This window comes from Phocoena sinus, chromosome 3 (assembly GCF_008692025.1).
Source record: "Phocoena sinus isolate mPhoSin1 chromosome 3, mPhoSin1.pri, whole genome shotgun sequence".
Lineage (NCBI taxonomy): Eukaryota > Metazoa > Chordata > Mammalia > Artiodactyla > Phocoenidae > Phocoena > Phocoena sinus.
The window spans coordinates 3,549,767-3,577,510 of record NC_045765.1 but is presented as its reverse complement, the minus strand read 5'-3'; the positions used below and the strand labels follow the sequence as shown (position 1 = coordinate 3,577,510).

Genomic DNA, 27,744 nt, shown 5'->3' with positions numbered 1-27,744 from the left:
TTTTGATGAAGCCATTCTAACAGGTGTGGGTGACATCTCGTTGTGGTTTTGACTTGCATTCTCCTGACGATTAGGGATGTCAAGCACCTGTTCATGTACCTGTTGGCCATTTGTATGTCTTCTTTGGAAAAACGTCTACTCAGGTCCTTTTCCTGTTTGTGTGTGTGTCTGTTTCTGTGTGTCCATCTCTGCAGATATGTTGTTCTCTCCTGTGTGTCCTGCCCTTTCTGTGTCTCTGGGTCTATGTGTTTTTCCCTGTCTCTTGGTCACTATGTACGTCCGTGTATTTCACGCAGGTGGTTATCTGTCTTTCTTTATCTGTGCCGGTCTATGCCAGCCTGTGTGTTTCCCTCTCAGCCTGTATGTCCACTAAGACAGAACGCCTAGTCATCCTCACAGCTGAATAGGGACAAAACCCTTCAGAGATTGGGCTGGGAAAAAGAGGCCATAGCCAGGCATGCGGATAAGGATAATACATCACACCTGAACTCAACAAGAATTTAAGCACTGAATAGCCAAACCTGTGAGATGCAGTCAGACAGTTCTCAGAGGGAAGTGTGAGGCTTCAGATGCACTTATTAGGAGATGAGAAAAGTCCAAAACAAATAGCACATCAGCTTCAGCTGAAGAAAGAAAGAATGGAAGGGGCTCTCGGAGACCGAGTTCAGCTTCACAGATAGGGAAACTGCGGCCAAGAAAAGTTAAGCCACTTGCCCAAGTTCACAAAACACAGCAGTCACAGGAGAGCTGGGATTCAGAACCAGGTTTAGTCCCTCCCAGACCATTGTTCAAAGACTGTGGAGACTTTTAGCATCACTTGCTTTTGAATTCTCTTTTTAAAAATTATTTTACTAAAAAAATATAAGAATATGTTATGAATATAAGACAAGTGTTTTTTTGTTCTCTTCACTGAGCTTCCTGGTTGCTCAAATTTATTATAAATAGTACCTCTTGCTCAAAGAGTTGTCCCCATCTCCCAGGACAGACTGGCGCCTTACAAACTTGACCCTTGATTCCTAGATTGGGGAAAGTGGGGACTCAGCCTCAGAGACTCTTGGGTACCCACTCCCCAAAAGCAGGACTCAGGGAAAAGAAAAACTAGGTAGAAACAGGGTCGAGAAGGCAGTGGGCAGCCCACCTTCTGTCCTCCCTCTGCCAGGAAGCAATTTTGCAATCCTGACCCCTCCCTTTCCCCTGCCTGGCTCAGGCCCAGCCACTAACGGGAACAGGATGTGGGTGGAGACTTCCCAATGGCTGGTGCCCCTGTCCCCAGCCCAGGCAGGTATAAGGCCACCTTGCCAGACCAAGGGAACCTGGATGGAAAAGAGAGAGGCCGCCATGTCCTCTTGGAGCCTAGAGCGAAAACAGAGGTAGGTCCCCACCCTGCCCACCCTGGGCAGGCCCCGGACACCAGGCAGTGCAGAGATCCATGGACATTCCGTCTGACCCACTGAAGTCACGGGGCCAGACGTAGGCCTGCAGGCTGGAACAGACTGACACTCAGGCTACGTCTATGGACAGACTCATTCCCATACACACACTCCCTGCAGAAGGCCCAGGTGGTCCATGGGCTGTAGTAACCAAGGATGTTCAGGTGGTCTCTAGGGCTGCTGGGCTAGGGCATTACTGCTGGAGGGACCGGGAGGAACAGAAGCCCCAGCTCTCGAAGGGTTCCAGTACCAACTGTAAATCTCGCCATCCCAAAACCAAATGCCTCCCTCCAGACCTGTACGAGGCAGGATGCACTTTTCATGCTCAGAGTCCCGTCTGTATCTGGAGTCCAGAACTTTGGAGCAAGATGGGGCTGGGCACAGATAACCTAGACAGGGCTAGACAGAAAGAGGAGCAGCCCAGATGGGGGAAACTGAGAATTCTGCTTGGGAGGGTCAGAGAAAGCTTTGTGGAAAGGGGGCCATTGGAGCTGGGGTTTTGCAGGACGAGTAAGAGTTCATAGGCTCTGCCTTCAAAACGTGGAGCCAGGGAGACAAGAAATGACCCAGAAAACAAGTGAGAGCAGAGGAAATTAGCAAGTTGGACTGCAAATAATTAATAGTCCATTGGGGCTGGGCTGACAATGGGGAAGGGTAGTATGTAGCGGTCAGACTAAGAAACTCAGGTTTCATAGAATTCTTCCTGGAACAGGAGCTACTTCTGGCAGCTGTGTGTGTGTGTGGGGGGGTGTTGAGGGTGGAAGCCAGGAGAGGAGGAGGAGGGGACTACTACACTAGTCCAGGCCAGCAATGAGGCCGGGTGAAAGTAGAGATGGGAAGAAGCGGGCAGATTCTGGGTATATTTTCACTTTGCTGGGTATATAATATCATTATTTTGACTTATTAAGCACTTTCTGTCATTGCCTGCAGCCCAGTAGGCTGGGACTCCCATCTTTCTAGAATCCTATTCCTGCTGCTGTTATTTGTGGTCTCAGCCCAGGGGGTCACCCCAAATCCAGACGCCTGCCTGGTGTCCCACTCGGGTAACGGCAGCTCCATCTCCTGCCAACCACCTGCCAGACTCCCCCACTACTTCCCAGCTGACACCGTCTACCTGGCCGTGGAGTTCTTCAACCTGACTCAGCTGCCTGCCAACACCCTCCAGGGCATCCCTAACCTCCAGGAACTGCACCTTTCCAGCAACCAGCTGGAGGACCTCTCCGCCAAGTTCCTGCTGCCTGTACCTCAGCTAAAGGTGCTTGATCTGACCCGCAACGCCCTGACCCGGCTGCCTCCTGGCCTCTTCCAGGTCTCAGCTGCCCTCCACACCCTGGTGCTGAAGGAAAACCAGCTGAAAGTTCTGGAGGCCTCGTGGCTGCACAGCCTGAAAGCCCTGCGGCATCTGGACCTATCCGGGAACCAGCTCCAGACACTGCCCCCTGGGCTGCTGGCCAATTTCACCGACCTGCTCATCCTTGACCTTGGCAATAACCAGCTGCAGACTTTGCCCCCTGACCTTTTGAGCGGCCCCTTGAGGTTGGAACGGCTGCACCTCGAGGGCAATAGGTTGCAGGAGCTCGGAAAGGGCCTCCTGGCGCACCAGCCAAAACTGCGCTACCTCTTCCTGAACGACAACAGGCTGGCCACGGTGGCAGCCGGCGCCTTCCGAGGTCTGCAGAAGCTGGACATGCTGGACCTCTCCAACAACTTGCTGACCACGGTGCCTGAGGGGCTCTGGATGTCCTTGGGGAAGGCTGCCGGGAACATGAAGGACGGCTTTGACCTCTCAGGTAATCCCTGGATCTGCGACCGGAAACTGGACGACCTCTTTGAGTGGCTGGTGGCCAACGAAGGCAAGATGTTCTTCCGCAATGACACACGCTGTGCTGGCCCTAAAGCCTTGAAGGGCCAGATGCTCCTAGTGGTGGCCAGGTCCCCTTGAAGCCTGGGGCTGCGGTGGGGGGGGGGGGTGGAGAGGCAAGGCTTGGCAGGATGCCGCAACCCCACTTAGCAAATAATCCCACCTTCTAAGGGTGAGGCTGGGATTCCCATGGTTGCTGGGACCTGTTTCGCCCACGTTGCCCCAAACACACCTCGGGCTCTTCCTGCTTCCTTGCCTCTGCTCAAGCTGTATCCTCTTCCAGAAATCTCTTTCCCCTGTTTCCCGGGTCTCTTGGTCTCTGGCTCCTCCAACCTGTCCTGGACACACTGAGGTTGGCTCAATCTGGCTCTGTCTCCCCCAGTTTCAGGGGTTCTCTGAGTGCAGGGCCTGGGGCTGGGTTCCCTCTTACTCGGCATCACTCGGTTTGAGGTCAGACTGGAAGGGGTTAATAAATAACTGTTGAACAGAATTGGATATATTTGCTGTGTTCCTTGCATTCTCCCAAGGCGAATTCCTAGGTCTCCAGAATGAAGTAGAAGGAAAGGAGAGGCATGCCATGAAATCCCAAATCGATAGCAGTTGGGATCTGACGGCTGTGTCTGCTCCTCCCCCTTTCCCCATCCTTGGATTTAACTGGTAATAAAACCCTGACCATTGCCCAAGGTGTTGTTTTACCAGTGGATTCCTTCCAGAGCTTGTGTCCTGGGGAAGGTTTAAATTAAACCAGATTGCTTCAGGGCTCCAAACAATTTTTCATGCTGGCCTGTGATAACCAGGGGAGCAGCTGCCCAGGACAAGCATGGGCAGGCTGGATGGGGCTGAACAGCTAGGCAGAGGCCCTGGGGGCTGTGTTTTCACAGCTCCAGAACCTCGGGGCCACCTTCCAACACAATGTTGGGCATGGTGGGGGTCGAGGTCAGACTGGGGGGACCCTGGGATGTTTGGGGCATGCTCGGTTTTTGCAGCTCCCTGGAAGGAGGGTCATGCCCACGTTGGTGGTCATTCCAGGTGTGGTGATGAAAGCCAGGGTTCTGCAGTCTGGCAGAGCTGTGTTTGAATCACATTCCTCAATCGCTAGGCGACCCAGGGCAAGTGGTTTAAGTACTCTGATCCTCAGCTTGCTCATCTGTAAAATGGGGATCCAAGTGAATGGGCCGGCCTGTCTTCCGGCTTAGTTAAGCGGCAGGTTTTAAAAAGTAAAAAGAAAGACCGTAAAAAAAAAAAAAAGAAAAGAAAGACCGTGAGGACTTGCCCAAGGTCACTGGGCGAAGCGGTGGGGGGCTGTGATCGCTCTCCACCGTCTCTGCGGCAACAGCAGTGAGGGTGACAGGTGGTCAAACTTAGCCAAGGAAAGTAACTCAATCCTTGGCATAGAGCGTCCCCAAGTTGCTATAGCAACCGCGGGGCGCTCTGGGAGCCCCTGGGTAGGGCGAGGGGCCCCGGAGCCCCGCCCAGGGCACGCCCCCTCAGGCCTCTCCCTATTGGTCGGTCCCCGAAGGTCCCGCCCCCCAAGTCACTATAAGGGGGGCGGGGAAGGCTCGGGTCGGAGATTGGAGTCTAGGTCTGGGGTCTGCCGCAGCACCTCGGGGCTGAAGCTGAACGCGCCCGGGTGAGTGCGTCGCAGGCGGCGTTCAGGAGTGCCCAGTAGGCCCGGGGGCGCGGTGGGTGGGTGGGTGGGTGGGAGGGCGGGAGGGCGAGAGCCCAGCGGCTTGGGGAGAGGAGTGGTGTGACAGGCCGGAGCGGGTGGCTGAGACCCTTGGCCCAGTTGGCAAAAGCTCAGGACCCAGTTGGGAGAGGACTGGGGTTCTGAGGGCGCTGGGTGCGGACGGGGGAAGAACTGCAGACGGGGAGTCTGAGGTCGAAGTCCCGCTCTGAGTCTACTTAGCTGAGTGACCTTGGGCCCACCATGGACCTACTGTCTGTCTCAGTTTCCCTGTATATCAGACTGGACTGTGGGTTTACTGGGATTCTGCGGCAACCACCTGCACCCCCGCAGGGGGCTGCTTGCACGGTTCCATCCCGGGCCAGGGCAACAGGGATCTTCCCTAACTGCAACGGAGGCAACAGCCCACACAGGTGAAGGCATTTGCCCAAAGTCACACAGCAGGTAATGGTCAGACTCGAACTCAGGTGTCTCTTCTGCCCAGAGCCCATGCTTTGAATCACACTGCAGGGCCTCCACTTTGTCCGAGGTTCTCTACTATGCACCTGCTGTGTGCAGACCCCTGTGCATGCATTGTCCCTGAAAAGGGCGCTCTGAGGTAGGCATTATCATTACCTCATTTTGCATATGAGGAAACTGAGGCCCCAAGAGGGAAGGAGACTTGACCAGGTCACCAAGCCCAGCCAGACAGAACCCAGGGCCTGGGTGGGAGCTGGGAGGGCTGGCGTGCAAGGGCCCATCACTCTGTCCTGCCCCCAGGGTGACCCTGTTTGCAGTCGGTATGTCAGAAGACGAGGCGGCTCAGGCCCCCAGACCCAGCTTGTGGGAACAGGACCAGCAGGTAAGGGGCTGCACCTCCCATGGAGCTCAGCACGGGAGGAGGGGGTGGGCAGTTCCTCCTGGGACAGTTTCAGACTGGGTCCCCCTGCCCTTGCTTCGAGCACCTTACTCTGAGGGCATTTTGGAGCGTGGTTGGGGGAGGCACATTCCACCCATTTCCCAGAGGGGCAAAGTGAGGCTCAGGGAAGGGTGTGTCTCTGGGGTGTGTCTCTCCAGACACTCTCAGCCAGCTTACCTGGCCTCTGCCCAACTCTCTCCCACTCCCATCTCTGGGTCTCTACCTGTATCTCTCTGTTTCTGTGTCCACCATCATGGCACTCTTAACAACAACAATAATAATAGCAATCACGGCCTATACTCTGCATCATTCACTGTTCCGAGCGCTTCACATATTGTACTCCTTGAATCCCCATCACAGCCCTAGAAACCCAGTTTACAGATAGGGAGACTGAGGCACAGAGCAGTTCACGCACTTGCCCAAGCTCACACAGCTTGGAAGTGGAGAACCAGAACTGAACGCAGGTGGTCTTGCTCCAGAGGCTGTGCCCTTAATGACCAGACACTAATGGCTCTTCCCTCAAGGAGGCTGAGTCTTTCAGAACCGGTCCCGCTCTGTGTATGCTCTTGAGAACAGGAGCTCTAGGCGCACCTCGGTGTGGGTGTCCATTGCCTGCGCGCAGCTGCGCTCAATATACGTCCCCCCCACCCCTCTCACCTGCCCCTCGTCCCAGCCCAGAGAGGGTGAGTGGGCTCTCTAGCATGTGGCTGAGCTCCCCCCTCCACCTGGGACCCCTCTGACGCCACCCCTTCCTGCAGAACGTGGTGCAGCGTGTGGCGGCCCTGCCCCTGGTCAGGGCCACGTGCACTGCAGTCTCCGATGCTTACAGCGCCGCCAAGGACAGGCACCCGCTGCTGGGCTCCGCCTGCCGCCTGGCTGAGCACTGCATGTGTGGCCTGACCACGCGTGCCCTGGACCACGCCCAGCCGCTGCTCAGCCACCTGCAGCCCCAGCGTGAGTCCCCCTGGCCAGAGTCCTGGGTCCTGTGGTTTGCCCCACTGCCCCACCCTCTCATGCTCCATCTGCATGACAGCTGCTGCAGTGGACCCCCTGAGACGGGTGTCCCTCTGCAGTCTCACCTATGCTGTGTGCCTTTACTCTGTCCACCTGCCTGTCCCCCATCCACCTGCGTCATCCCCTCTCTTGGTCCTTCCGCCTGTGCCATCTCACCCTCCATTCTCCGCCTGTCCCGTCCCCCATTCTACCTGCATCCCTCGTGCCCTCTGTCTCTGCTTATTGTCCTTCTGTAGTTTGATCACCTGCCCGTTTGCCCTTAGCTGTTTCCTTGGGCGCCCCCCCTCCTTTTGTCCCCATCTTGTCTGTCTCACTGTCCTCCTCCCTTTGGCTAGCCTGATGTGCCTTGGGTCCCTTTGCTTGCCCAATCTCCCTCCCCTGTCTGCCCCTTCCTCCACCCGTCCTGAGCCTGTGACCAGCTTAGGGGGTCCAACCTAGCAGTGGGGTTGGGGGACAGAGAGACCCTCGGCCTCGCATCTGACCGAGGAAGGGGATCACCTGAGGGTCCCAGCCCAGGGCCTCGCCTGCCTCCTTCTCAGCCTGCTTGTGTGACCTTGAGCCTGCTCGCTGGGGCGTCTGAGCTGGACATGGGTGAGGAGTCACCTTGGTGCTGGCAGCAGTGGTGGCAGGGCGGAGGTGGGAAGGGCAGAGAGACAGGGTCCAGCCTGGTGGTTCACCCACACACTCAGGGTCCCGGCCCCTTGCAGGGGGCCAGCCAGGTGCCCCCTCTGTCTTTCCCTCCGTGTGTGTGTGTGTGTATGTCTCCTTTTTTCTCTGCCTCTCCCTCCAGCATCCCCTCCCTCTATGTCCCTGTGTCCCTCTCTCCCTTGACATCTCCCCAATTCTCGCTCGCTGCCTCTCTGTCTCCAGTGGCCACAGTGAACGATCTCGCCTGCAGGGGCCTGGACAAGCTCGGGGAGAAGCTGCCCTTTCTCCAGCAACCTTCAGAGACGGTACCCAGCACCACCAGATGGTGGGGAAGCTGTAGGGGGTGGAGGTGGCAGCGAGAAACGCAGCCTGAACACCTGGGCCAGCTGGACTCCAGGACCCAGTCAGGCTTTGGTCAACTGGAACAAAACAGCCACCAGATGAAAATAATTGACACTCGTGTTTACTGAGCACATAATATGTGCCAGCTGGTGCTGGGGATCCCTTCAGCCCCCTGAGGAAGATTTGATTTTCCTCCATTTTATAAGAGGGGAAATTGTGGCCCAGAGCCAAACAGGGGCCAGGGGTCCTTGCCTCGCAGCCTCAGGGAGCTGGGGGCAGGGGAAGGGAGCCGGAGACTTACAGCAACTGGAGCTGGGCCCCTTCCGCCAGGTGGTGACCTCGGCCAAGGACGTGGTGGCTAGTGGCGTGACAGGCATGGTAGGCCTGGCTCGGCAAGGCCGCCGCTGGAGTGTGGAGCTGAAACGATCCATGAGCCACGCCGTGGACGTAGTGCTGGGCAAGTCAGAGGAGCTGGTGGACCACTTTCTGCCCATGACTGAGGAGGAGCTTGGTAAGGCCAGAGCCCTCCCCGCTCGCCTCTGAATCCTCCTACCCATCCCTGGAGGTTACGGATCAGAGAGGTCCTGGCCTCACCCAAGGCCACATAGCAGATCAGTAGGGAACATGGAGCTCCAGCCCAGGCCTGACCTCCCCCAACCCACATCCTACTAGAAATCTGACTGCCCAGAGCCCCGAGAGTATATGGGGCTTATAGACTTGAGGGCCATGGCCTCCAGCTGGTGGCCCTCCATACTGCAGTATTTGGCCTGTGCAATGCCTTTAAAATGGTTTAATTCATCACATGCATTTAAAAATCAGGTTTTGCCCTACAAATCCTGATTTCTAACTTGCCTTGGAAAATCAGATATTTGGGTTGAATGGCGTCCTCCCCTTTATGTGGTTCCCTTGAGCCCCACCATTCTCCAGTGTTCTGCATCTAGTCCGTTGACCCTGGAGAGACAATCTGACTTCCAAACCCTGCTTTATGGCACTGGAGGAACATGGGGCGTGCCCCCTCCTTCACAGAAAGGCTGTGAGCCATTTTTGAAGCACCTTCTGTGGGCCAAACACTTGTAAGTGACTCTTTCATTATTATAAGCTCCATTCACAGGTGAGGAAAATCAAGGTAAAGAGACCCGGGATTCGCACCGAGGCAGTCAGTAAAGTGGTTACGAGTGCCTGGGTTCGAATCCCAGGTCGGCCTCTTGCACCCTGTGGGACTTCACCTCTCTTTACCTTGGGTTTCCTCATCTGTAAATAGAGCTAATAATAGTGCCTACATCGTAGGGCTTGGGGACGGTCGCATGAATTGATATTGTAGAGGGGAAATATACAAGCTGTGGGAGCCCATGGGCGTGTCCACCCAGAAGCGTAGGGCGTGGCCACGCTGACTCCCCTCCCCATCCCGTCCTCCAGCGGCGCTGGCAGCTGAGGTTGAGGGCCCGGAAGTGGGCTCCGTGGAAGAGCAGCGGAGACATCAGGGCTACTTTGTACGCCTGGGTTCCCTGTCGGCGCGGCTCCGCCACCTGGCATACGAGCACTCTCTGGGGAAACTGAGGCGGAGGAAACACCACGCCCAGGACACGCTGGCCCAGTTGCAGGAGACTCTGGAGCTGGTGAGAGCCCTCTGCCTGCCCCCCTTTCCCACCCCGTGGTGTCGGCCAGCATGCGTGGATTGAGTGCCCGCGGACTACCTGGTCCCCTGCTAGTCTGAAAGGGGGAGGCGGAACCGTGTATGTGCAGGGCTGGGGCAGAGGAGGGACCCGGGGCTGGAGGCATTCAGTGGGGGTCAAGGCTCAGCCTGGGGAGGCAGGAAGAGGTTTTGTGGAGGAGGGGAAGTTATAGGCGGTTAAGATGGATAGGAAGAGAGTGAAGGTACCTCTTCCCGGGCTCTCCCATCACCAATCACAATCTTCCCAGCCTTTAGGTTCTAGCTGATAACCCAGCTTCTTTCCCCGCTGTGCATCGCTCCCTGCTCCAGAGGGACATAACAGCTGCTGTTTTCTGAGTTTGATGAGTTCAGACGCCCCTAACCTCCTGCTGCATCTCAACTGATGACAGCCCTGTCCTTCCAGGGCCTCAGGCCAAAACCTGGGAGTCACCCTCAACTTCCCTCTTCTCCTCCTGTCCCACATCCGACATATCAGCCAGTACTGTTGGCTCTACCTTCAAAGTCTACCCAGAACCCGCCTACATCTACTCCTTCCTCTTGCTCCACCTGGGTCCAGTCATGATTACTCAACCATGGTCCTGGTTTCTCATCCTGGTCCCCACAGTCTGTCCTTCCTGAAGCAGCCACCAGAGGGCGCCTGTGAGCACCGGAGTGAGCTACTTTCACTGAGCAGCGTGTCCTCGAGGTTCATCCATGTTGTAGCGTGTTTCAGAATTTCCTTCCTTTTTAAGGCTGAATAACAGTCATCCCTCAGTATCTGCGAGGGATTGGTTCCAGGACCCCGCACGGATACCAAAATCCGAGGATGCTCAAGTCACTTCTGTAAAATGGCACAGTTCTGCATCCACAGATTCAACCAACTGTGAATCTTGGTTGAATCCGCAGATGCAGAGCCCGCGGATACGGAGGTCAGACTGTGTTCTACTGTGTGGATCACAGTTTATTTCTATTAATCTTCTAATACCTGCCCTCTCCTAGGCACTGAAGGCCCAGTGGCCCCCTCAGGACACGCACAGTCCAGTAGGGGGACTAAGGTCATGATGGGAGAGCATGCTGAGTTCTTTGGGACCCGGAGGAGGGATCCACCCAGCCAGGAGCCGGGGAAGGGAGGCTTCTTGGAGTGGGTGATGTCTACAGTGAGACTTGAACTGAAGTGAACCAGGCAGCGGGATGGGATGGAGAGGAGAGTGTTCCTAGCAGAGGCACAAGCATGGGCAAAACCCGGCAGTGAGTCTGAGTTTCAGGGGAACCACAGGTCTCAGGTCTGGCCACGGGCAGGGGAGAAAATGGGCAGATCAGCCAGGCTGGATCAGTAGGCACGGAAGGTTTACATACAGTGGGTGTTCTGTAAGTGCCTATTGAGGTCAGATCCACGCTAGGGTCCTGGTTCCCCCAACACTCCAAATCCTCCAGTTCTGACTACTATGGTCCCTGTCCCCACAGATTGACCACATGCAGTGCGGGGTGACGCCCATCACCCCAGCCCACCCTGGGAAGGTGCATGAGCTGTGGGAGGGCTGGAGCCAGCACTCCCCAGAGAACGGCCGCCGCAGTCAGGTAAGATGGCGTGGAGGAGGGGGGTTGGGGGGGCGTGGGAGGGGTTCTGGATCTGCCAGGGGTTGCCAGGGGCGGGGCTCCAGCCAGCTCCAACCAAGTACTGAGGTCAGCTGGTTGGAGAGTCCGTGGGGAAACTGAGGCAGGGCGGGGGTCCTGTTGGGGGTCCATCCGGGACACCCAGGCCCCTCCCCTCCCTTCTCTCCCTTCTCTCCCTTCTCTCCCTTCTCTCCCTTCTCTCCCTTCTCTCCCTTCTCTCCCTACTCTCCCTACTCTCCCTACTCCCCCTACTCTCCCTACTCCCCCTACTCCCCCTTCTCCCCCCGCCACCCTGTCCCCCGCAGGCAGAGCTGGAGACCCTGGTGCTGTCCCGCAGCCTGATGCGGGAGCTGCAGAGCACCGTGGACGCGCTGGAGACCAGCGTGCGGGGCCTGCCCCCCAGCGCCCAGGAGAAGGTGGCCGAGGTGCGGCGCAGCGTGGACGCCCTGCAGGCCGCCTTCGCCGACGCCAGCTGCTTCGAGGATGTGCCGGCGGCCGTGCTGGCCGAGGGCCGGGGCAGCGTGGCCCGGGCCTACACGTGCGTGGAGGAGCTGCTGGAGCTGGTGGCGCAGGCCGTGCCCCTGCCCTGGCTGGTCGGGCCCTTCGCGCCCATCCTCGTGGAGCGGCCCGGGCCCCCGCCCGACCTGGAGGCCCTGGTGGATGAGGTCGTGGGGGGGCCCGACCCCCGCTGGGCACACCTGAACTGGCCGGCCCAGCAGAGAGCCTGGCAAGCCCAGTACGGGGACGGGATGGGCCTCCCCGGGGACATTCCCGAGGAGGAGCCTGAGCCCTCCAGCCGCCGCAAGCACACCCTGATGCCAGAACTGGACTTCTGACCCGATGGGGCCGTTGGGCAGCGAAGGCAGCTGGAGGCCGTCCTGCACCCCGAGATCCCTGCTGCCCCCTAGCGGCCATGCATCAGCATTACTAGACGATGCCTTGGCCTTGGCCCAGGCAGAGTTGGGGGCTGGGGACCTAACTCTGAATCCTAGACCAGCTTCACTGATACTAGACCCTCCCCAGTCTTTCCCTTGGACATATGAGGACTTGAACCTAACTCAGGTCTGACTAGCCCCAAGCTGCATTCATTGGCTGTGGTCCCGCATTGCCCCACCCCAAGAAGCTGATCAAAACTCCCCAGAGAGTCGCATGTTTTGCCCAGATAGAAGCACACGCTTCTGTTTGGGGTTTTGAAAAGTGAGTGTCCCCTTCCTCCCCCAGCTTGTCTATCCTGGACTGAGGGGTCCCCAAAGATGCTTCAACAGCTGGACCTGCCACACCCACTTGCTTTGCTGTTTGGGGTTTTGCTCTCCAGAATAAAGGTGCTTCGTGTTGCGCAAAGGCCACTGGCCTCTGTTCCAGCCGAGGTGGGTCTCGGTGGCGGGGTGCTGGGGGCCTCAGAGGTGTGCAGCCGTATGGCACAAGCTAGGGTTCGAAATTTGAAAGGAGTGATGCGTCCCTGACCAACTTGACATCTTGTCCGGAGTTCCACTGTTAGTGCCCCACCCACCCGGGTTAAGCATTTAGATGTAGGTTCCTGGAATGGAAGCTGTTCCCACTTTAATGAATTTCTTGGAAACTGCAAAGGATCAAGAGGAGGGGGCTGAGGGGGAGCAGCCCCTCCTATGCCCTCCTCACTGGACCTGTAGGAGCTGAACTTGCTGTGGCTTCTCTGGCTGCACTGGTCAGGATGGGGGACACAAACGCAGGGTAAGGGGCACAGGCCAGTCTCGTGGGGGCCCCCTGTCCTCTGACCGTGTTCTTCGCTGTCCCTTAAACTCCCCTGTGGCCGGGCAGGGTGTTGGGAAAGCACAGTCTGATGCGGTGAGGTCAGGGTGTTCCCTGGCTTCCTTGGGACCTGGTCCAGGGGTGGCTCTGGGAGTCCCAACCACTTCCCACCAGTTAGATTCACTTCCCTGCCCCTCCTCGGGAATGTCTGTGGCTCCCTTTGCCCTCAGACCAAACGTCCACGCTCCTCACCCTGGCACTTGAGGACTTCTGGTTTCATCCTTGGGCTGACAGACACTGCTGCAGTCCCACTGAATTGTGCACATTCCCCCACCTCAGGGCCTTTGTTCAGGCTGTGCCTGGAATGCCTCCCCCACTCCCCCCATCTCTCAGCTACATCTCATCCATCCTTAAGTCCAGCCCCAATGACACCTCCTCCAGGAAGCCTTCCCTGACTCTCCCCTGGTGGGATAGCTCCAACCCTCTGCAGCCCACCTTCTTGGGGCTCCAAGTTGCTTTCTACCTGGACATAAACCACAGGCAGCCTTGCCTTCTCTTCCCTCACAAGGCTGGGGGCTCCTGGAGGGCCAGGCTTGGTGAGGATGAGCTGAATGACACAGAAGGGGCAGGTGACAGAGGGATCGGCTCAGGCAAAGGTATGGCACTGGAGAATCAGTTTGACCAGCCCTGAGGGGAGGGAAAGAGCATGAGGTAAGTCCTGGAATTTGGGGGGAGGGAGCAGTAGTTAAGGCCCTGAGGTTGAGTCCCTGCCTTGCCTACAAATGGATGGGTAAGCCACTGCTCCTCTCCAGACCTCCGTTTTCTCCTCTGTGAAACAGGTATGAAAGTAGGAGTAAGGTAGCAGCCCTCAATCCTAGTAGGCCGTTCACCGGTGGAAGCTATCGTTCATTCACTCATTCGTTGGTTCATTTAACAAATAGTTATTAAATAGCGCCTGCTGTGTGCCAGATAGTCTTGCACCCTGCGGGCACGGCAGTGAGGAAAAGGCAGAAAAATTCTGCCCTCTAGGAGGACGATATTTTTTAAAATAGGAGAGGAGGGGTCCAGGAAGACCTTTCGGAAAAGGTGACATATGTGCAAAGATGGACGAGCATTCCTCACAAAGGGCAGCTGGTGCAAAGGTCTTGGGACAGGACCAGGCCTGGCGTGTTGGAGGAACAGCCAGGAGGCCCGTGTGTCTGGAGCAGAGTGAGCGAGGGGAAGAGAGGGAGGAGGGGAGGGCAGGGAGGGGACAGGGTGGGTCTTGTGGGCCACAGGAAGGACTTCGGCTTTTACCCTGAGGGAGGTGGGAGCCCTGGAGGGCTGTGGGCAGAGGAAGGAAGGGACCTGACTCGGTGTTTATGATCATTTTTGTTATTTTTGCTGGGTTTCTCCCCCTTTGCTATGCTGTGGCAGCCCTGCGGAGAGGGGAGGGGAGGGGAGAGGCACACCCTGGGTTTCCCACCCCCCTTTGCCACCACCTTTGGGAAGCATTGGCTGAGGAGTTTGGGAGACACCCCTGTTTTGTTCCCCAACTGTTTGGCAAACACAGTGATGGCTCCAAGGAAACGACCTGGGGGTCATCAGGCCCAGTGGCTGGACCTTCCCTCCTCCCAGCTTAGCACCCAGAGCCATCAACTGGACACAGCTGGGATCCCTGTCCCAGGGGCGGGCAGGGGGCATTCAAGGAGGGCGTAGCAGTCATTTCTCTGCCTGCACACCCACCCACAGACAGCCTGCTGGCACATAGGCTCTGGATCTGGGTTCAAATCCTGTCTCTGCCACTTCCCAGCTCTGTGGCCTCAGGTACAGGTTGCCTCTTCCAGGAATCCACCCTCGGCTGGCCCAAGCCCACCAGGCCTGGATCTCACTTCTAGGGCACCTCCAGTTCTGTTGGTGTCCTGTCTTGGTCTGTATTTAGGCCCTTTCTCGAGGGAAGTCCCTTCTGGAGAGTGACACGTCCCCTCACTGCTCAGGACAGACCCTGCTCCTCTCTTTCTGCCTGGACAATGCTAAGCTGATGTTTGTTGAGCACCTGCTAGGTACCAGGCACTGGGGTTGACAGGTTACATGCGTGACCTCATTTCACGCTCACAACTACCCTATGAGTTGGTCCGTTTAGCTGAACATTTATTAAGTTGCCAACTGTGTGCCAAGTATTGTTCTATTGCAGGGGACACAGCAGTGAACAAAAGACAGGCCTGGTGGAGGTGAGGGAAGAAGCTGTGTGGGTGTCTGGGGAAGATGCTCCAGGCAGAGGGAATAACAGGTGCAAAGGTCCTGGGGCAGGGCCATGCCTGGAGATTTGGAGGAACAGAGAGGAGGCCTGTGTGGCTGAAGCATGGTGAGTGAGGGGGGCAGAGAGGGAGGGAGATGAGGGCAGGGAGGAAGGTAAGACCTTGTGGGCCACGGTGAGGAGTCTGGAGGGGGCAACTGAAGCACAAGGATGGTAACTGGCCAAGGTGGCCCAGCAGAGCGGCTTGAACCATGCCCATCACACAGATGGAAATGAGAGGCCGAGAGTGTGCAGGCTGTGCCTTGAGGGTACAGGACGGCCCGTGAATCACTCAGCCTGGTGGGGGTGGGTACCACGGGCAGAGGCTGCCCAGTGCTGAGAGCAGGGGAAAGGTGCTGGGCCCGGGGCCCACGCTGGAGCGGGCAGGCACGTGACTATCCAGGGCCCTCCCTTGGCCCACTGGCCGCCTGCCTCTGCCGGCCAGGCCTGCACCACCCCAGACCCTATAAGGCCTGGGAGCTGAGAGCAGAACTGTGCTGCCTGTCACTCCAGGGGACCCTCACACGATCCAGGTAAGCAATGCCAGGGTGAGGCTGGCCTCCGGGCAGGTATCGGGGGACTGCTCAGGGTTATGGGTGTGGGGCAGGAGGCCCGGGACCCGCCATTCATGCCCCCTCTCTGCCCTTCCAGCTGCTTAGAGGATTACCATGTCTGCTCAAGATGAAGGAGGCCGGGATCCCCCCAAACCCAAGGGCAAGGTGAGGGCAGGCGTGGGAGGGAAAGATCACAACTGGGGCCTGGAGAGACCCCAGAACCTTGGAAAGGTGACCTCCACAGTCCTGGGGTCTGGAGGGGCTTCCTGGGGGTGTGTGGGGGAGGGAGGGCTCTGAAGGCCACAGTGCCAATCTTCCCTCCGGTCCCAAGCTGGAGGGTGGGGGGTGGGAGGATGCACTCAAGCCTCAGTTCTTTCCTTGCTGTGTTACCCTGTGCCAGCCTCGGCCCCTCTCTGAGCCTCAGTTTCCCCAGATGAGAAATGTGGGCCACGGAAGGAAAAGGAGAGAGACCCAGAGGATGAACTTTCTCTCTGTCCATGGGAGGCAGGCTGAACCTGCCCATTGCTCAGGCAAGGAGACTGCGGCTCAGAGTGGCTGAGGTCATCCAGGAGCAAGGCCTGAGGTGGTTTGGGAACCCAGGGCTCTCTGATGCTCCCCTCACCCCATGCAGACCCTGGGCAGCTTCTTTGGGTCCCTGCCTGGCTTCAGTTCTGCCCAGAACCCGGTGGCCCACGCCCACAGCTCAGGGAGAGAGGCCCGGCCGGTCACCCATCCCACAAGTGCTCCAGCCGCCGAGACTGCCCAGCCCCAGGCTGAGGGTGAGTGGACAGCTCCATGGAGGCGGGAGCTCTGGAGATGGACCCCTGCAGGGACTTCTGCCCATCTTGGGGGTGCTTCATAGGTGCCTGTGTCACCTCAACAGACCCCACGCAGCTGGCGTGCTCATTTAGCGCCAGATGGGGACCTGAGGCATAAATATAAGTGGCCCAAGGGGGCACAGCCAGCAATGCCCCCCACATTCTCAATCCCCCCGTCCACCTTCCATCACCCCGTTTCTGACGCCCTGTGGACCAGGGGCTGGGCATTCTGCATGTCTAAGCTCATCAAAGATTTTGATCCTGGTTCCAGAGAGGGGCAGCAGCTTCCCTGGCGCCACACAGCCTGCTCAGCTGGGGTGCTTGGGGCAGCCCTAGCTCCAAGTCCTGAAGGGGGGCTGGTGCATGGGGAGCTCAGGCTAGGGCGGCCGCTCTCGGCCCGGAGCCAGAGGCAGCTGACTTCTGCTCCACATACCCAGGCCCGGTAGGTGGCTGCCAGCTGTGGTGGAGTGGGGCAGGGCGGGGCCCCGAGTCCTCTCCCTGCATCACCCTGGGTGGGCGTCCAGCACCCAGGACCCAGGCAGAGAAAACTCTAGAGAACCCCTGCTCCAGGAGACCGCCCTGGGGATTGAGGGAGCCAGACCCATGGCCGTGGATGTCACCTTCTGCCGTCCCTGGCAGGGCAGCTGGGACATTCCTGACCTTTTGGGCTGTGCCCACTGATTGTGCAATGGGCTTCAGGGTGGCTGATGCCAGCGCGTGTCCCTCCCTGGGTTGCCTGATTGGCTTTTGTCCCCACAGTGGCCACCGACCCGGAGCAGACGACCAGGGGCGTTGAGAAGACGCTGCCGCTTTCAGACAGGGTGAGAGGGGCTGGCAGAGCCTGGTCTGGTCTGATGGCCTCTGCCTCCCCTTGGGTACCTCCTCCTGGGATGTTTCAGTTCCTGCTGTCTGGGGGTTGTCATAGGCCAAGGAGCAGGCAGACACCCCAGTGGGATTCCAGGCCAGTCTTCCCCTCTGAGCCTCTGTTTCTACATCTGTGAAATGGGTGCAGTACTGCCTTACTGCCTGGCGCCATGAGGCTCCATCCGGTCTACAGACACCCCCCACCCCCACTCCAGTTCTGTGCCTAGCACATTACGACCCAAACAGTGGTAACTCACTCACCCTGTGTCAGGCTCTGGGCTCAGTGTTTACATGTGCTGCTTAATAGTTAAGCCTCCCAACCGTCCTGCGAGGAAGGGAGCAATAGAACCCCACACAAAAGCTGAAGCACAGAGAAGCCAAGCCACCTGCCGAAGGTCACACAGCAAGACATTGTAGCATGGGATTTGAACCTTGGGCAGTCAGAGGCTGAACAGTGGCCAACGATGCATCCACCTTCGGTCCTGGATGACCGGGGACCGCCCATATAACCACGTCCCCAGGGCCAGGGCAAGCGGAGTGGCTGATGTAAGACTGCTGAGGGCCATAGCAGGGTGACAGAGCCCTGATACAACCCTTCCGCCCAGCACACACCCCACACTGGAGTCTTCCTCGACTCCGCTCTGCCCTCAGCTCGGCCAGAGCTGAGCATCTCGGAGGGCAAAGAACCACCGGGCTCACCCTGTGGCACAAATTAAAATGGACCCCGGCAGCTGAGGGCCCCCCTCCCCACTTTTTCACTCCTCCCCCTCTACCCCTCTTCACTTGCATTAATGGAGCACCTGTTCCCTGCAAAGTGCTTCAGGTACATTGACTCAGTTTTCTCTGCCAATCTTTGAAGGAGGTGCTGTTTTTATTGTTTTTGTTTATTTGTTTTTTTAAATGGCTGGGAGGGGATTATTTATTTATTTATTTATTTACTTATGGCTGCGTTGGGTCTTCGTTGCTGTGCATGGGCTTTCTCTAGTTGTGGCGAGCGGGAGCTACTCTTTGTGGCGGTGCGCGGGCTTCTCATTTTGGTGGCTTCTCTCGTGGAGCACGGGCTCTAGGCACACGGGCTTCAGTAGGTGTGGCTCGCAGGCGCTAGAGTGTAGGCTCAGTAGTTGTGGCGCACAGGCTTAGTTGCTCCGTGGCATGTGGAATCTCCCCGCACCAGGGCTCGAACCCATGTTCCCTGCGTTGGCAGGCGGATTCTTAACCACTGCACTACCAGGGAAGTCCAGGAGGTGCTGTTTTAATTGCCACTCTTCAAATGAGGCTCAGAGAGGGGATGTGGCTTGCCTGAGGTAACACAGCAAGTGTGGGAAAGAGCTGAACCCAGGTCTCTGTGGGCAAGATGCCCACTTGAGACGATGCTGGGCAGGAGGCAGGTGGTGAGAATAACATTTCAGGGCTTCTCAACTTCAGTCGTCTTGCCCACTCAGGGCCGGGTCATCCTCTGTGTGGGGCCGTCCTGGGCACTGGGGATTGTTGAGCAGCATCCCTGACCCCACTCACTCACTCAATGCCAGGAGCACCCTCTTCCCTGAAGTTGTGATTGTCACAGATGTCCCCAGACATCGCCCAGTGTCCCCTGGAGGGGAGGGGGGGCAGGATCACCCTGGGTCACCCCTAACCCTGGGTTAAGAACCCCTGAATTGGAAATAGGAAACTGCTGGTTGAACCTGGGTGGTGGCAACCCTGAGGCCATCACAGCCCTTCAGCAGTTTGGATGAACAAGAGGGAAACTGCCCTCATTTTTGACCTACCGAGTTATCGACAGTTTCCTATGGCTCAAACCCAATACTTGGCCCTGTACTTTTCCAGTTATTACTTTTCTAGTTATTACCTTTCTAAACATAGATACCCAGATCCCCTTCTCTTACTTGAATATGTTCATGCTAACAAGCATTTGGCCTCCTCAAATTTCTCCCCGTGATGGGGAAACCTGTCTCAAACTTGCCATAGAGATTAGGCAAGATGAAGAAAACATGTAAGTCTATGGCTTACTGAGCACAAGGCTAAGGGATATTGAGCAAGGAGGGTCCCAGAGGTGCTAGGGAAGAGCTGTCAGCAGTGGGGGATCTATTGTGTCAGGGGAACCACGTGGTGCTGTGACAGAGCTCAGTAGGCTGTATCCTGGAAGCCAGGGAGGGAGGTATGTCGGGGTGGGAGGTGAGCAGGCTGGGCCTCTGGGAGGAAGGTCCCACTCCCCGGGGCATGTTAGGGATGAGGTGGAGATCTGGGGAAGGGTGGGGAGTGAGGTGTCTAGCACTCTCTGCTTGATCACGAATGTCCTTCCTCATCAGGTCATCTCCAGGACAAACGACCTAGTGTGGTCCAAGATGACCAGGACCAAGGATGCCTTCTCGTGTGGGATGACCAACGTTGTAGACACAGCTAAAGGCGTGGTCCAAGGAGGCCTGGGCATGACCCAGTCCACACTCACAGGCACCAAGGATGCAGTGTCCACTGGACTCACAGGGGCAGTGAACATGGCCAAGGGCACCGTCCAGATGGGCATGGACACCACCAAGACTGTCCTGACAGGCACCAAAGATGCAGTGTCCAGTGGGCTCACTGGAGCAATGGGTGTGGCCAAGGGGGCCGTCCAGACGGGCGTGGACACCACCAAGACCGTCCTGACAGGCACCAAAGATGCAGTGTCCACTGGGCTCACTGGAGCAGTGAACATGGCCAAGGGCACCGTCCAGACGGGCGTGGACACCACCAAGACAGTCCTCACAGGCACCAAAGATGCAGTGTCCGCTGGGCTCACTGGGGCAGTTAACATGGCCAAGGGCACCGTCCAAACGGGCATGGACACCACCAAGACTGTCCTGACAGGCACCAAAGATGCAATGTCCACTGGGCTCACTGGAGCAATGGGTGTGGCCAAAGGAACCATCCAGATGGGTGTGGACACCACCAGGACTGTCCTCACAGGCACCAAAGATGCAGTGTCCACTGGGCTAACTGGGTCAGTGAACATGGCCAAGGGCACCGTCCAAACTGGCATGGACACCACCAAGACCGTCCTGACAGGCACCAAAGATGCAGTGTCCACTGGGCTCACTGGAGCAATGGGCATGGCCAAAGGAACCGTCCAGATGGGCGTGGACACCACCAAGACCGTCCTGACAGGCACCAAAGATGCAGTGTCCACTGGGCTCACTGGAGCAATGGGCGTGGCCAAAGGAACCGTCCAGATGGGCGTGGACACCACCAAGACCGTCCTGACAGGCACCAAAGATGCAGTGTCCACTGGGCTCACTGGAGCAATGGGCGTGGCCAAAGGAACCGTCCAGATGGGCGTGGACACCACCAAGACTGTCCTGACAGGCACCAAAGATGCAGTGTCCACTGGGCTCACTGGAGCAATGGGCGTGGCCAAAGGAACCGTCCAGATGGGCGTGGACACCACCAAGACCGTCCTGATAGGCTCCAAAGATGCAGTGTCTGCTGGCCTCACTGGAGCAATGGGCGTGGCCAAGGGGGCCGTCCAGACGGGCATGGACACCACCAAGACCGTCCTGACAGGCACCAAAGATGCAGTGTCCAGTGGGCTCACTGGGGCAATGAACATGGCCAAGGGCACCGTCCAGACGGGTGTGGACACCACCAAGACCGTCCTGACAGGCACCAAAGATGCAATGTCCGCTGGACTCCATGGGGCAATGGGTGTGGCCAAAGGAACCGTCCAGATGGGCGTGGACACCACCAAGACCGTCCTGACAGGCACCAAAGATGCAGTGTCCAGTGGGCTCACTGGGGCAATGAACATGGCCAAGGGCACCGTCCAGACGGGTGTGGACACCACCAAGACCGTCCTCACAGGCACGAAAGATGCAATGTCCGCTGGACTCCATGGGGCAATGGGTGTGGCCAAAGGAACTGTCCAGATGGGCGTGGACACCACCAAGACCGTCCTGACAGGCACCAAAGATGCAGTGTCCACGGGGCTCACTGGGGCAATGAACATGGCCCAGGGCACCGTCCAAACTGGCATGGACACCACCAAGACTGTCCTCACAGGGACCAAAGATGCAGTGTCCAGTGGGCTCACTGGAGCAATGGGTGTGGCCAAAGGAACCGTCCAGATGGGCGTGGACACCACCAAGACCATCCTGACAGGCACCAAAGATGCAGTGTCCACTGGGCTCACTGGGGCAATGAACATGGCCAAGGGCACCGTCCAGACGGGTGTGGACACCACCAAGACCGTCCTCACAGGCACCAAAGATGCAATGTCCGCTGGACTCCATGGGGCAATGGGTGTGGCCAAAGGAACCGTCCAGATGGGCGTGGACACCACCAAGACCGTCCTGACAGGCACCAAAGATGCAGTGTCCACTGGGCTCACTGGGGCAGTGAACATGGCCAAGGGCACCGTCCAGACGGGCATGGACACCACCAAGACCGTCCTCACAGGCACCAAAGATGCAATGTCCGCTGGACTCACTGGGGCAATGGGCGTGGCCAAAGGAACCGTCCAGATGGGCGTGGACACCACCAAGACCGTCCTGACAGGCACCAAAGATGCAGTGTCCACTGGGCTCACTGGGGCAATGAACATGGCCAAGGGCACCGTCCAGACGGGTGTGGACACCACCAAGACCGTCCTCACAGGGACCAAAGATGCAATGTCCGCTGGCCTCACTGGAGCAATGGGCGTGGCCAAAGGAACCGTCCAGATGGGCGTGGACACCACCAAGACCGTCCTGACAGGCACCAAAGATGCAGTGTCCGCTGGCCTCACTGGAGCAATGGGCGTGGCCAAAGGAACCGTCCAGATGGGCGTGGACACCACCAAGACTGTCCTGACAGGCACCAGAGATGCAATGTCTGCTGGCCTCACTGGAGCGATGGGTGTGGCCAAAGGAACCGTCCAGATGGGCGTGGACACCACCAAGACTGTCCTGACAGGCACCAGAGATGCAATGTCCGCTGGCCTCACTGGAGCGATGGGTGTGGCCAAAGGAACCGTCCAGATGGGCGTGGACACCACCAAGACTGTCCTGACAGGCACCAAAGATGCAATGTCCACTGGCCTCACTGGCACAATGGGCGTGGCCAAAGGAACCGTCCAGACTGGCGTCGACACCACCAAGACTGTCCTGACAGGCACCAAGGATGCAGTGTCCGCTGGCCTCACTGAAGCAATGGGCATGGCCAAGGGGGCCGTCCAGACAGGCATGGACACCACCAAGACTGTCCTGACAGGCACCAAAGATGCAGTGTCCACTGGGCTCACTGGGGCAGTGAACATGGCCAAGGGCACCGTCCAAACTGGCATGGACACCACCAAGACCGTCCTGACAGGCACCAAAGATGCAGTGTCCACAGGACTCACTGGGGCAGTGAATGTGGCTACAGGGGCTGTGCAAACTGGGCTGAATACAACCCCAAATGTTTCAGCTGGCACAAGGAACACCATCTCCAGTGGCATGGCTGGTGCCGTGAATGTGGCCAATGCTGCTGCCCAGTGGGGTCTGGACACCTCGAAGGCTGTCCTCACCGGCACCAAAGACGCCATGTCCACTGGGCTCTCCAGGGTTGGGAACGTGGCCCGAGGAGGTGTGCAGACTGGTCTCGGAACCATCCAGAACTGGTTACCTGTTTCCCAGGATGCTGCCTCTGGTGGACTCGCCACTTCCGGAGCCCCAGATGAAGAACAAACCATCCTGAACCCTCATGAGGCTCAGTCCTGTGGGGTCTCCAGGCCCCCGGACACTCTGTGTGCACGCCTGGACCCTGCTGGGAAAGCCACCACTAATACCAAGGGCCTCGTGTCAGCTGAGGTGACTTTCACCCCAGAGGCCGCCCTGGGCAAGAAGGATGACGTAGGGCCTGGGGCCACCACTTGCGGCCAGGAAGGAGCCCGGGGCTTTGCAACACTCCGGGACGCACTGGAGGAGCTGGGGGAGATCTTCCAGCCCATGAGCGCCGAGGAGCAAGGTGAGAGCAAGACAGGCTGGTCCCAGCTCCCAGGGGCCCGGTCGTCTGTCCAACGCATGCCCCTGATGCCCGAGGGGCTTCTCGGGTTGAGCGACCCTGTCTTCCCTTTCAGCTCAGCTGGCTGCCTCCCAGCCCCGGCTGAGGGAGGCCACGGCCGACCAAAGCAGCTACTTCGTGCGTCTGGGCGACTTGGACCCCAGCTTCCGCCAGCGGGCTTTCGAGCACGCCTTGAGCCACCTGCAGCAAGGCCAGTTCCAGGCCCTGGACGTGCTGGCCCAGCTCGAGGACGCCTTTTGGCTGGTAAGAGCCCTCCCTTCCACCAGCGCCTTCCTCAGCCACACGCGGGGGACTCGGCAGACACATACTGAGCACCTAGTAGACAATGACCGTCGGCCACTCAGTCACGGGTCTGCTCTCAAGGAGCTTGTATTCCAGGGAGGAAGATGGACACAAGACCCAATACTTGCCACCAACGGGGTTGCAGAGAGGGAAACAAGACAGTCGTGCAGAGAGGGGCAGGGCAGGAGCGTGTCTGTTTGAGCCAAGTCGTGTGGAAAGTGGGGACCGCAAGGACAGACAGTGGCCTGAGAACAAGCTAGGTGTGTTCCAAGGAGCAGAAGGGCGGCCAGCGGCAGGGGAGGGTAAAGTGAAGGCGCTAACAGGGTAGGGGGAACCGATGCGATCTGGGTGGGGTTCAGTGATGCAAGGAAGGGTCCAGCGGAAGGTGACTTGAACAGCACCGTGGGGACAAGCACCGAGCCAGCGGGGTCATGCCCTCTCGCCAGCCCCACTCACGCCTCCACCCCAGGCTTTCTCCCCCTGCAGCACCACTGACAGCCACGCTGGCTCCTTGTGGGTGCTGGGGCTGACCTGCCTGCGGTAGGAAGTTTAGTGGCCTCCCGTCTGTGGCTGATGCAGATGGTGATGGACCCCCAGGTCTGAGCACCTCTAGGTTCTCAAGGTCACGGGTCGTCAGTGTCGAACAGCCCCATCTACGCAGGTGGCGAGGAACCCAGCCATGCTGCCTGAGTGGGGATCCCTGGGATGCGCTCAGGCATCTGTGTTTTCCATCAGTGCCCCAGGGGTCTGTGGTGAGCCGCGACTTGAGGACCGCTGCTCCAACCCAAAGGGTCTCAACGGGGCAGTCGTGCCCCCAGGGGACACTGGGCCATGCCTGGGGATGTCTGTGGTGGTCACCCAGCTGGGGGGGGGGGGGGGGGCGGGCTCCTGGCATTGAGTGGGTGGGAGCAGGGAGGCTGCTCCACACCCCGCAGCGCCCAGGACTGGGGGCTGAGGGTTGGCCTGATGCAACAGACATTTTATTTAAGGGGATCCCTCTGGCTACTGTGGGGAGGACAGGCCACCAGGGTCAAGGGCCAGAGCCAGGAAATGAGTGAGGTTTCTGAAAAAATCCTGGCAAATGCTGAGGGGGGCCTTGGGAGTAGCATCGGTGGTGGCAAGAGGCAGTTGGGTTCTGGATGTGTTTCCAAAGCAGACCTACCAGCTTAGGTGTGAGACGTGAGAGAGAGAAAAGACCCTATGAGGCCTTGGGGACTTTTAGCAGGGGACACCTAGAAATGCCCTGGGTGGGTGGGTGGGCGGTGAACATTAAGGCTTGGTCTTGGACAGGGTAACCTGGAGATGACTAGTAGGCCCCCCGATGGAGTCGCCGGGGTTAAGAGCTGGGAGGGTGATGGAAAGTTGGAGTCAACATTTGGTCCACTTGCTGAGCTCTCAGGAGGACAAAGGAAGATTAGTCAATGGGGGTGGGGGGTTCCTATGTGCTAGGGACCCAAAAAGCAAGGAGAAAAAGGTCCTGACAGAGCTCCCAGCCAAGGGTGGGAGATAAACAACAAAGAAACTCATGGTAACTCGACAGTGATAGGCCTCTGAGGAGACACAGAGATCTGGCAGGGAGGGCCTGGGGGGGGGGCCACCGTACTGGGCCAGAGGAAGCATGTTTCAGGCTGAGTGGGCAGCATGTGCAAAGGCCCTGAGGCAACAACATGCTTGACATGCTCGAGGGACAAAAGGAAGCCAGTGTGGCCTGAGCAGAGAGCACAGCGGGATGTCAGCAGGAGGTGAGGTTGCAAGTGTCCTGAGCAGGCCACACAGGCCACGGTGAGGAACTGGATCGGTCCAAAGGCCACTCACTGGGAGACGTGGGAGGATTTTGAGCTGGGGTGCGACACGGTGCCCCTGCCGTTCTGCTGAGCTCCCTGACAACCTCATGAGGAATTTGGATTATTGCCTCTTTACGTGAACCATCCTGGTGCAGCTGGCCCTAAACCTTTCCACCACACCACAGGAAAGGTAGACACGAAGCTCCAGGCCAGGCCTGGGAATGCCGCCCCTGGGGGAGTATCGGGGAGGTCCCTGCCAAGAAGGCCTCATGTCTCTGCTGGGCTCTTTCCAGATTGAGAAGGCCCAGCAGGCTCCAGACCGGCAGCCGTGGCCGGACCAGGATCTGAGCAGCCAAGCTGGCGCCCAAGAGGTGCGTACCAGGGGGCCGGCGCTCCTGCCCCTCCCCTCCAGCCCCGCTCACCTCCCTCCTTCCGCCCACAGGTGCCAGCCGCCGGGGCTCTTTCCAGGGTCTGCAGCCTTGTCCAGCAGCTCCACGTGGCCTACAGCAGCCTGGCCTCCGGCCTCCAGGGCCTCCCCTCCGAGCTCCGGTGGCGGCTCAGGCAGGCGCGGCACAGCCTCTGCGAGCTCCACAGCGTTGTTTCCTCTGCCGCCTCCATGGCGGAGCTGCCGGCCGAGCGCCTGGCCCAGAGCCGCCAGGGCGTACGCCAGGCGTGGCAGGGGCTGGAGCAGCTGCTGGAGAGCGTGCAGCACAGCCCTCCGCTCAGCTGGCTGGTGGGGCCCTTCGCCCTGCACCCCAATGGGCAGCAGCTGTAGGAGCCCCTCCCCCACCCGAAACCAGCCCCAACCCCCGGAAGCTCCGGGCCCTGCCGGCTGGCACCCCACCTTTCTCCCTGAGCACGGCTGGCCCTTCTCCTGGCCGAGGAGCCAGGGGTGAGTACACGTCCCTTCCTGCTGCAGCCCACTCACCCGGCAGCGCCCCCTGGTCCTGGGTGATCACAAGGACCCCACAGATGATGTTCTCAGGTCCCTGGGCCCAGAGGCTGCCGATGAAGGAATAAAGGGGCTCCCTCACACGGGATGGGGCCCTAGGGAGCACGTGACAAAATCTGCTCGAGGGACTCCAGGTGGTCCAGTGGTAAGGACTCTGTGCTTTCACTGCCGAGGGTGCGGGTTGGATCCCTGGTTGGAGAACTAAGATCCCACAAACCACAAGGCACGGCCAAAAAAAAAAAAAACAGAAAAACGTGCTCAACACACGTTCAGGTCTCAGTCACGTGCTCCAGGCCGGAGACCAGCAGCCCCTGGACAAGGGCCCCTTCCTTCCTGCCGTGCTCTCCCTGGATCCTTGGGGCGCCCTGCGAGGTGGGCTGCACATGGGAAGGTGGGACAACAGAGGGCCAGTCCCCCTGTTCCCCGGGGCCCCGGGAGATGCTGAGGGAGCTGCTGCGTCAGAAGTCCAGCGGCCTGAGGCTTGTCAAGCCCCCCCTTTCCACGCCTGCAGCCCCCCTATCTGGCCGCCTCCTTGACGGAGGAAGCGAAGCAGCCCTGCTTCTCAGAAATCACCAGGTGCCCCAAGCCCCGGGACGGATGGGCCAGCTCTCCCCAGAGGGTCACCACGGCTGCCAGGGGCCACAAGGGGCCCTGCGCCACAGGAGCTGGCCGAGGCAAGACACGGGGACCAGTCCGGGAACTTCCCCGAGCCTTTCCTTCCTCACTCCCCATCACGGACAGCCATCGGAGGGGGTGACACTGGAAACAGTCGTTCATGGAAACCGAGCTCAGTGACAACCTCCAATCCAACCAAACCAGACCAAACCAAACGGGGCAAGGGCAGGGGGCGGGGGCGGTACGCCAGGCCCAGGGAGCAAAACCACACCACGCCTCTCTCTCAGCCGGGACAGAGGGGCTCAGCCACCGGCAGGACAGGGGACACACGGTCGAGGCCACCGTTTAACCAGCAACCGCCATGTGCAGGTGCCTGGCTGGGCGCCACACACACATCCCCCATCTGAATCCAAGCGACAGGTGAGCACAGAGAAGCCCAGAGTGTGGGGCGTCACTCGGCCCAGGTCACACAGCGAGGCCAGCCCCCAACACCCACGCCCTGTGCACATCGACCACAACAGACAGCCCTCAGCATCCCTCCTGGTACTTTTGGAAAGGCCTTGCTCACTGCCCCCGTCAGCCCTGCAGGGCCTGGAGCACCATCAGAACCAAATTCATATTCGCTGCTCATGGTGACCCTATGGCTTAAAACCCTCTGTCCCTGGACGGCCCCTTGACAACTGCAAACCAGTGATGCTAGAAAACCAAGCCAATAAAA

At 58.7% G+C, this 27,744-nt stretch overlaps 3 protein-coding genes across 5 annotated transcripts; all 3 read left to right on the top strand.

Annotated features, from left to right (window-relative positions):
- Positions 1-1,242: 1,242 nt before the first annotated feature.
- Positions 1,243-3,781, top strand: LRG1 (leucine rich alpha-2-glycoprotein 1). Its single transcript, XM_032628755.1, has 2 exons — positions 1,243-1,370; positions 2,361-3,781. The coding sequence occupies exons 1-2, from the start codon at positions 1,318-1,320 to the stop codon at positions 3,370-3,372; spliced, it is 1,065 nt and encodes a 354-aa protein (XP_032484646.1). The 5' UTR covers positions 1,243-1,317; the 3' UTR covers positions 3,373-3,781.
- Positions 3,782-3,914: 133 nt separating this feature from the next.
- PLIN5 (perilipin 5) lies at positions 3,915-12,484 on the top strand. Of its 3 annotated transcripts, none has more exons than XM_032628752.1 (8): positions 3,915-4,921; positions 5,735-5,816; positions 6,632-6,827; positions 7,758-7,840; positions 8,208-8,388; positions 9,294-9,493; positions 10,993-11,106; positions 11,448-12,484. In XM_032628752.1, exons 2-8 carry the CDS (start codon positions 5,757-5,759, stop codon positions 11,976-11,978), a joined length of 1,365 nt encoding a protein of 454 aa, XP_032484643.1. In that variant the 5' UTR covers positions 3,915-4,921; positions 5,735-5,756; the 3' UTR covers positions 11,979-12,484. The 3 variants fall into 3 exon arrangements, with proteins under 3 accessions (XP_032484643.1, XP_032484644.1, XP_032484645.1); XM_032628753.1 differs by having other exon boundaries at positions 3,915-4,956; XM_032628754.1 differs by lacking the exon at positions 3,915-4,921 and adding an exon at positions 5,349-5,419.
- Positions 12,485-15,777: 3,293 nt separating this feature from the next.
- PLIN4 (perilipin 4) lies at positions 15,778-27,726 on the top strand. The gene is made up of 7 exons (XM_032628162.1): positions 15,778-15,864; positions 16,331-16,478; positions 17,277-17,338; positions 19,688-23,336; positions 23,449-23,636; positions 25,753-25,830; positions 25,902-27,726. Exons 1-7 carry the CDS (start codon positions 15,814-15,816, stop codon positions 26,232-26,234), a joined length of 4,509 nt encoding a protein of 1,502 aa, XP_032484053.1. The 5' UTR covers positions 15,778-15,813; the 3' UTR covers positions 26,235-27,726.
- The last annotated feature ends 18 nt before the right edge of the window (positions 27,727-27,744 follow it).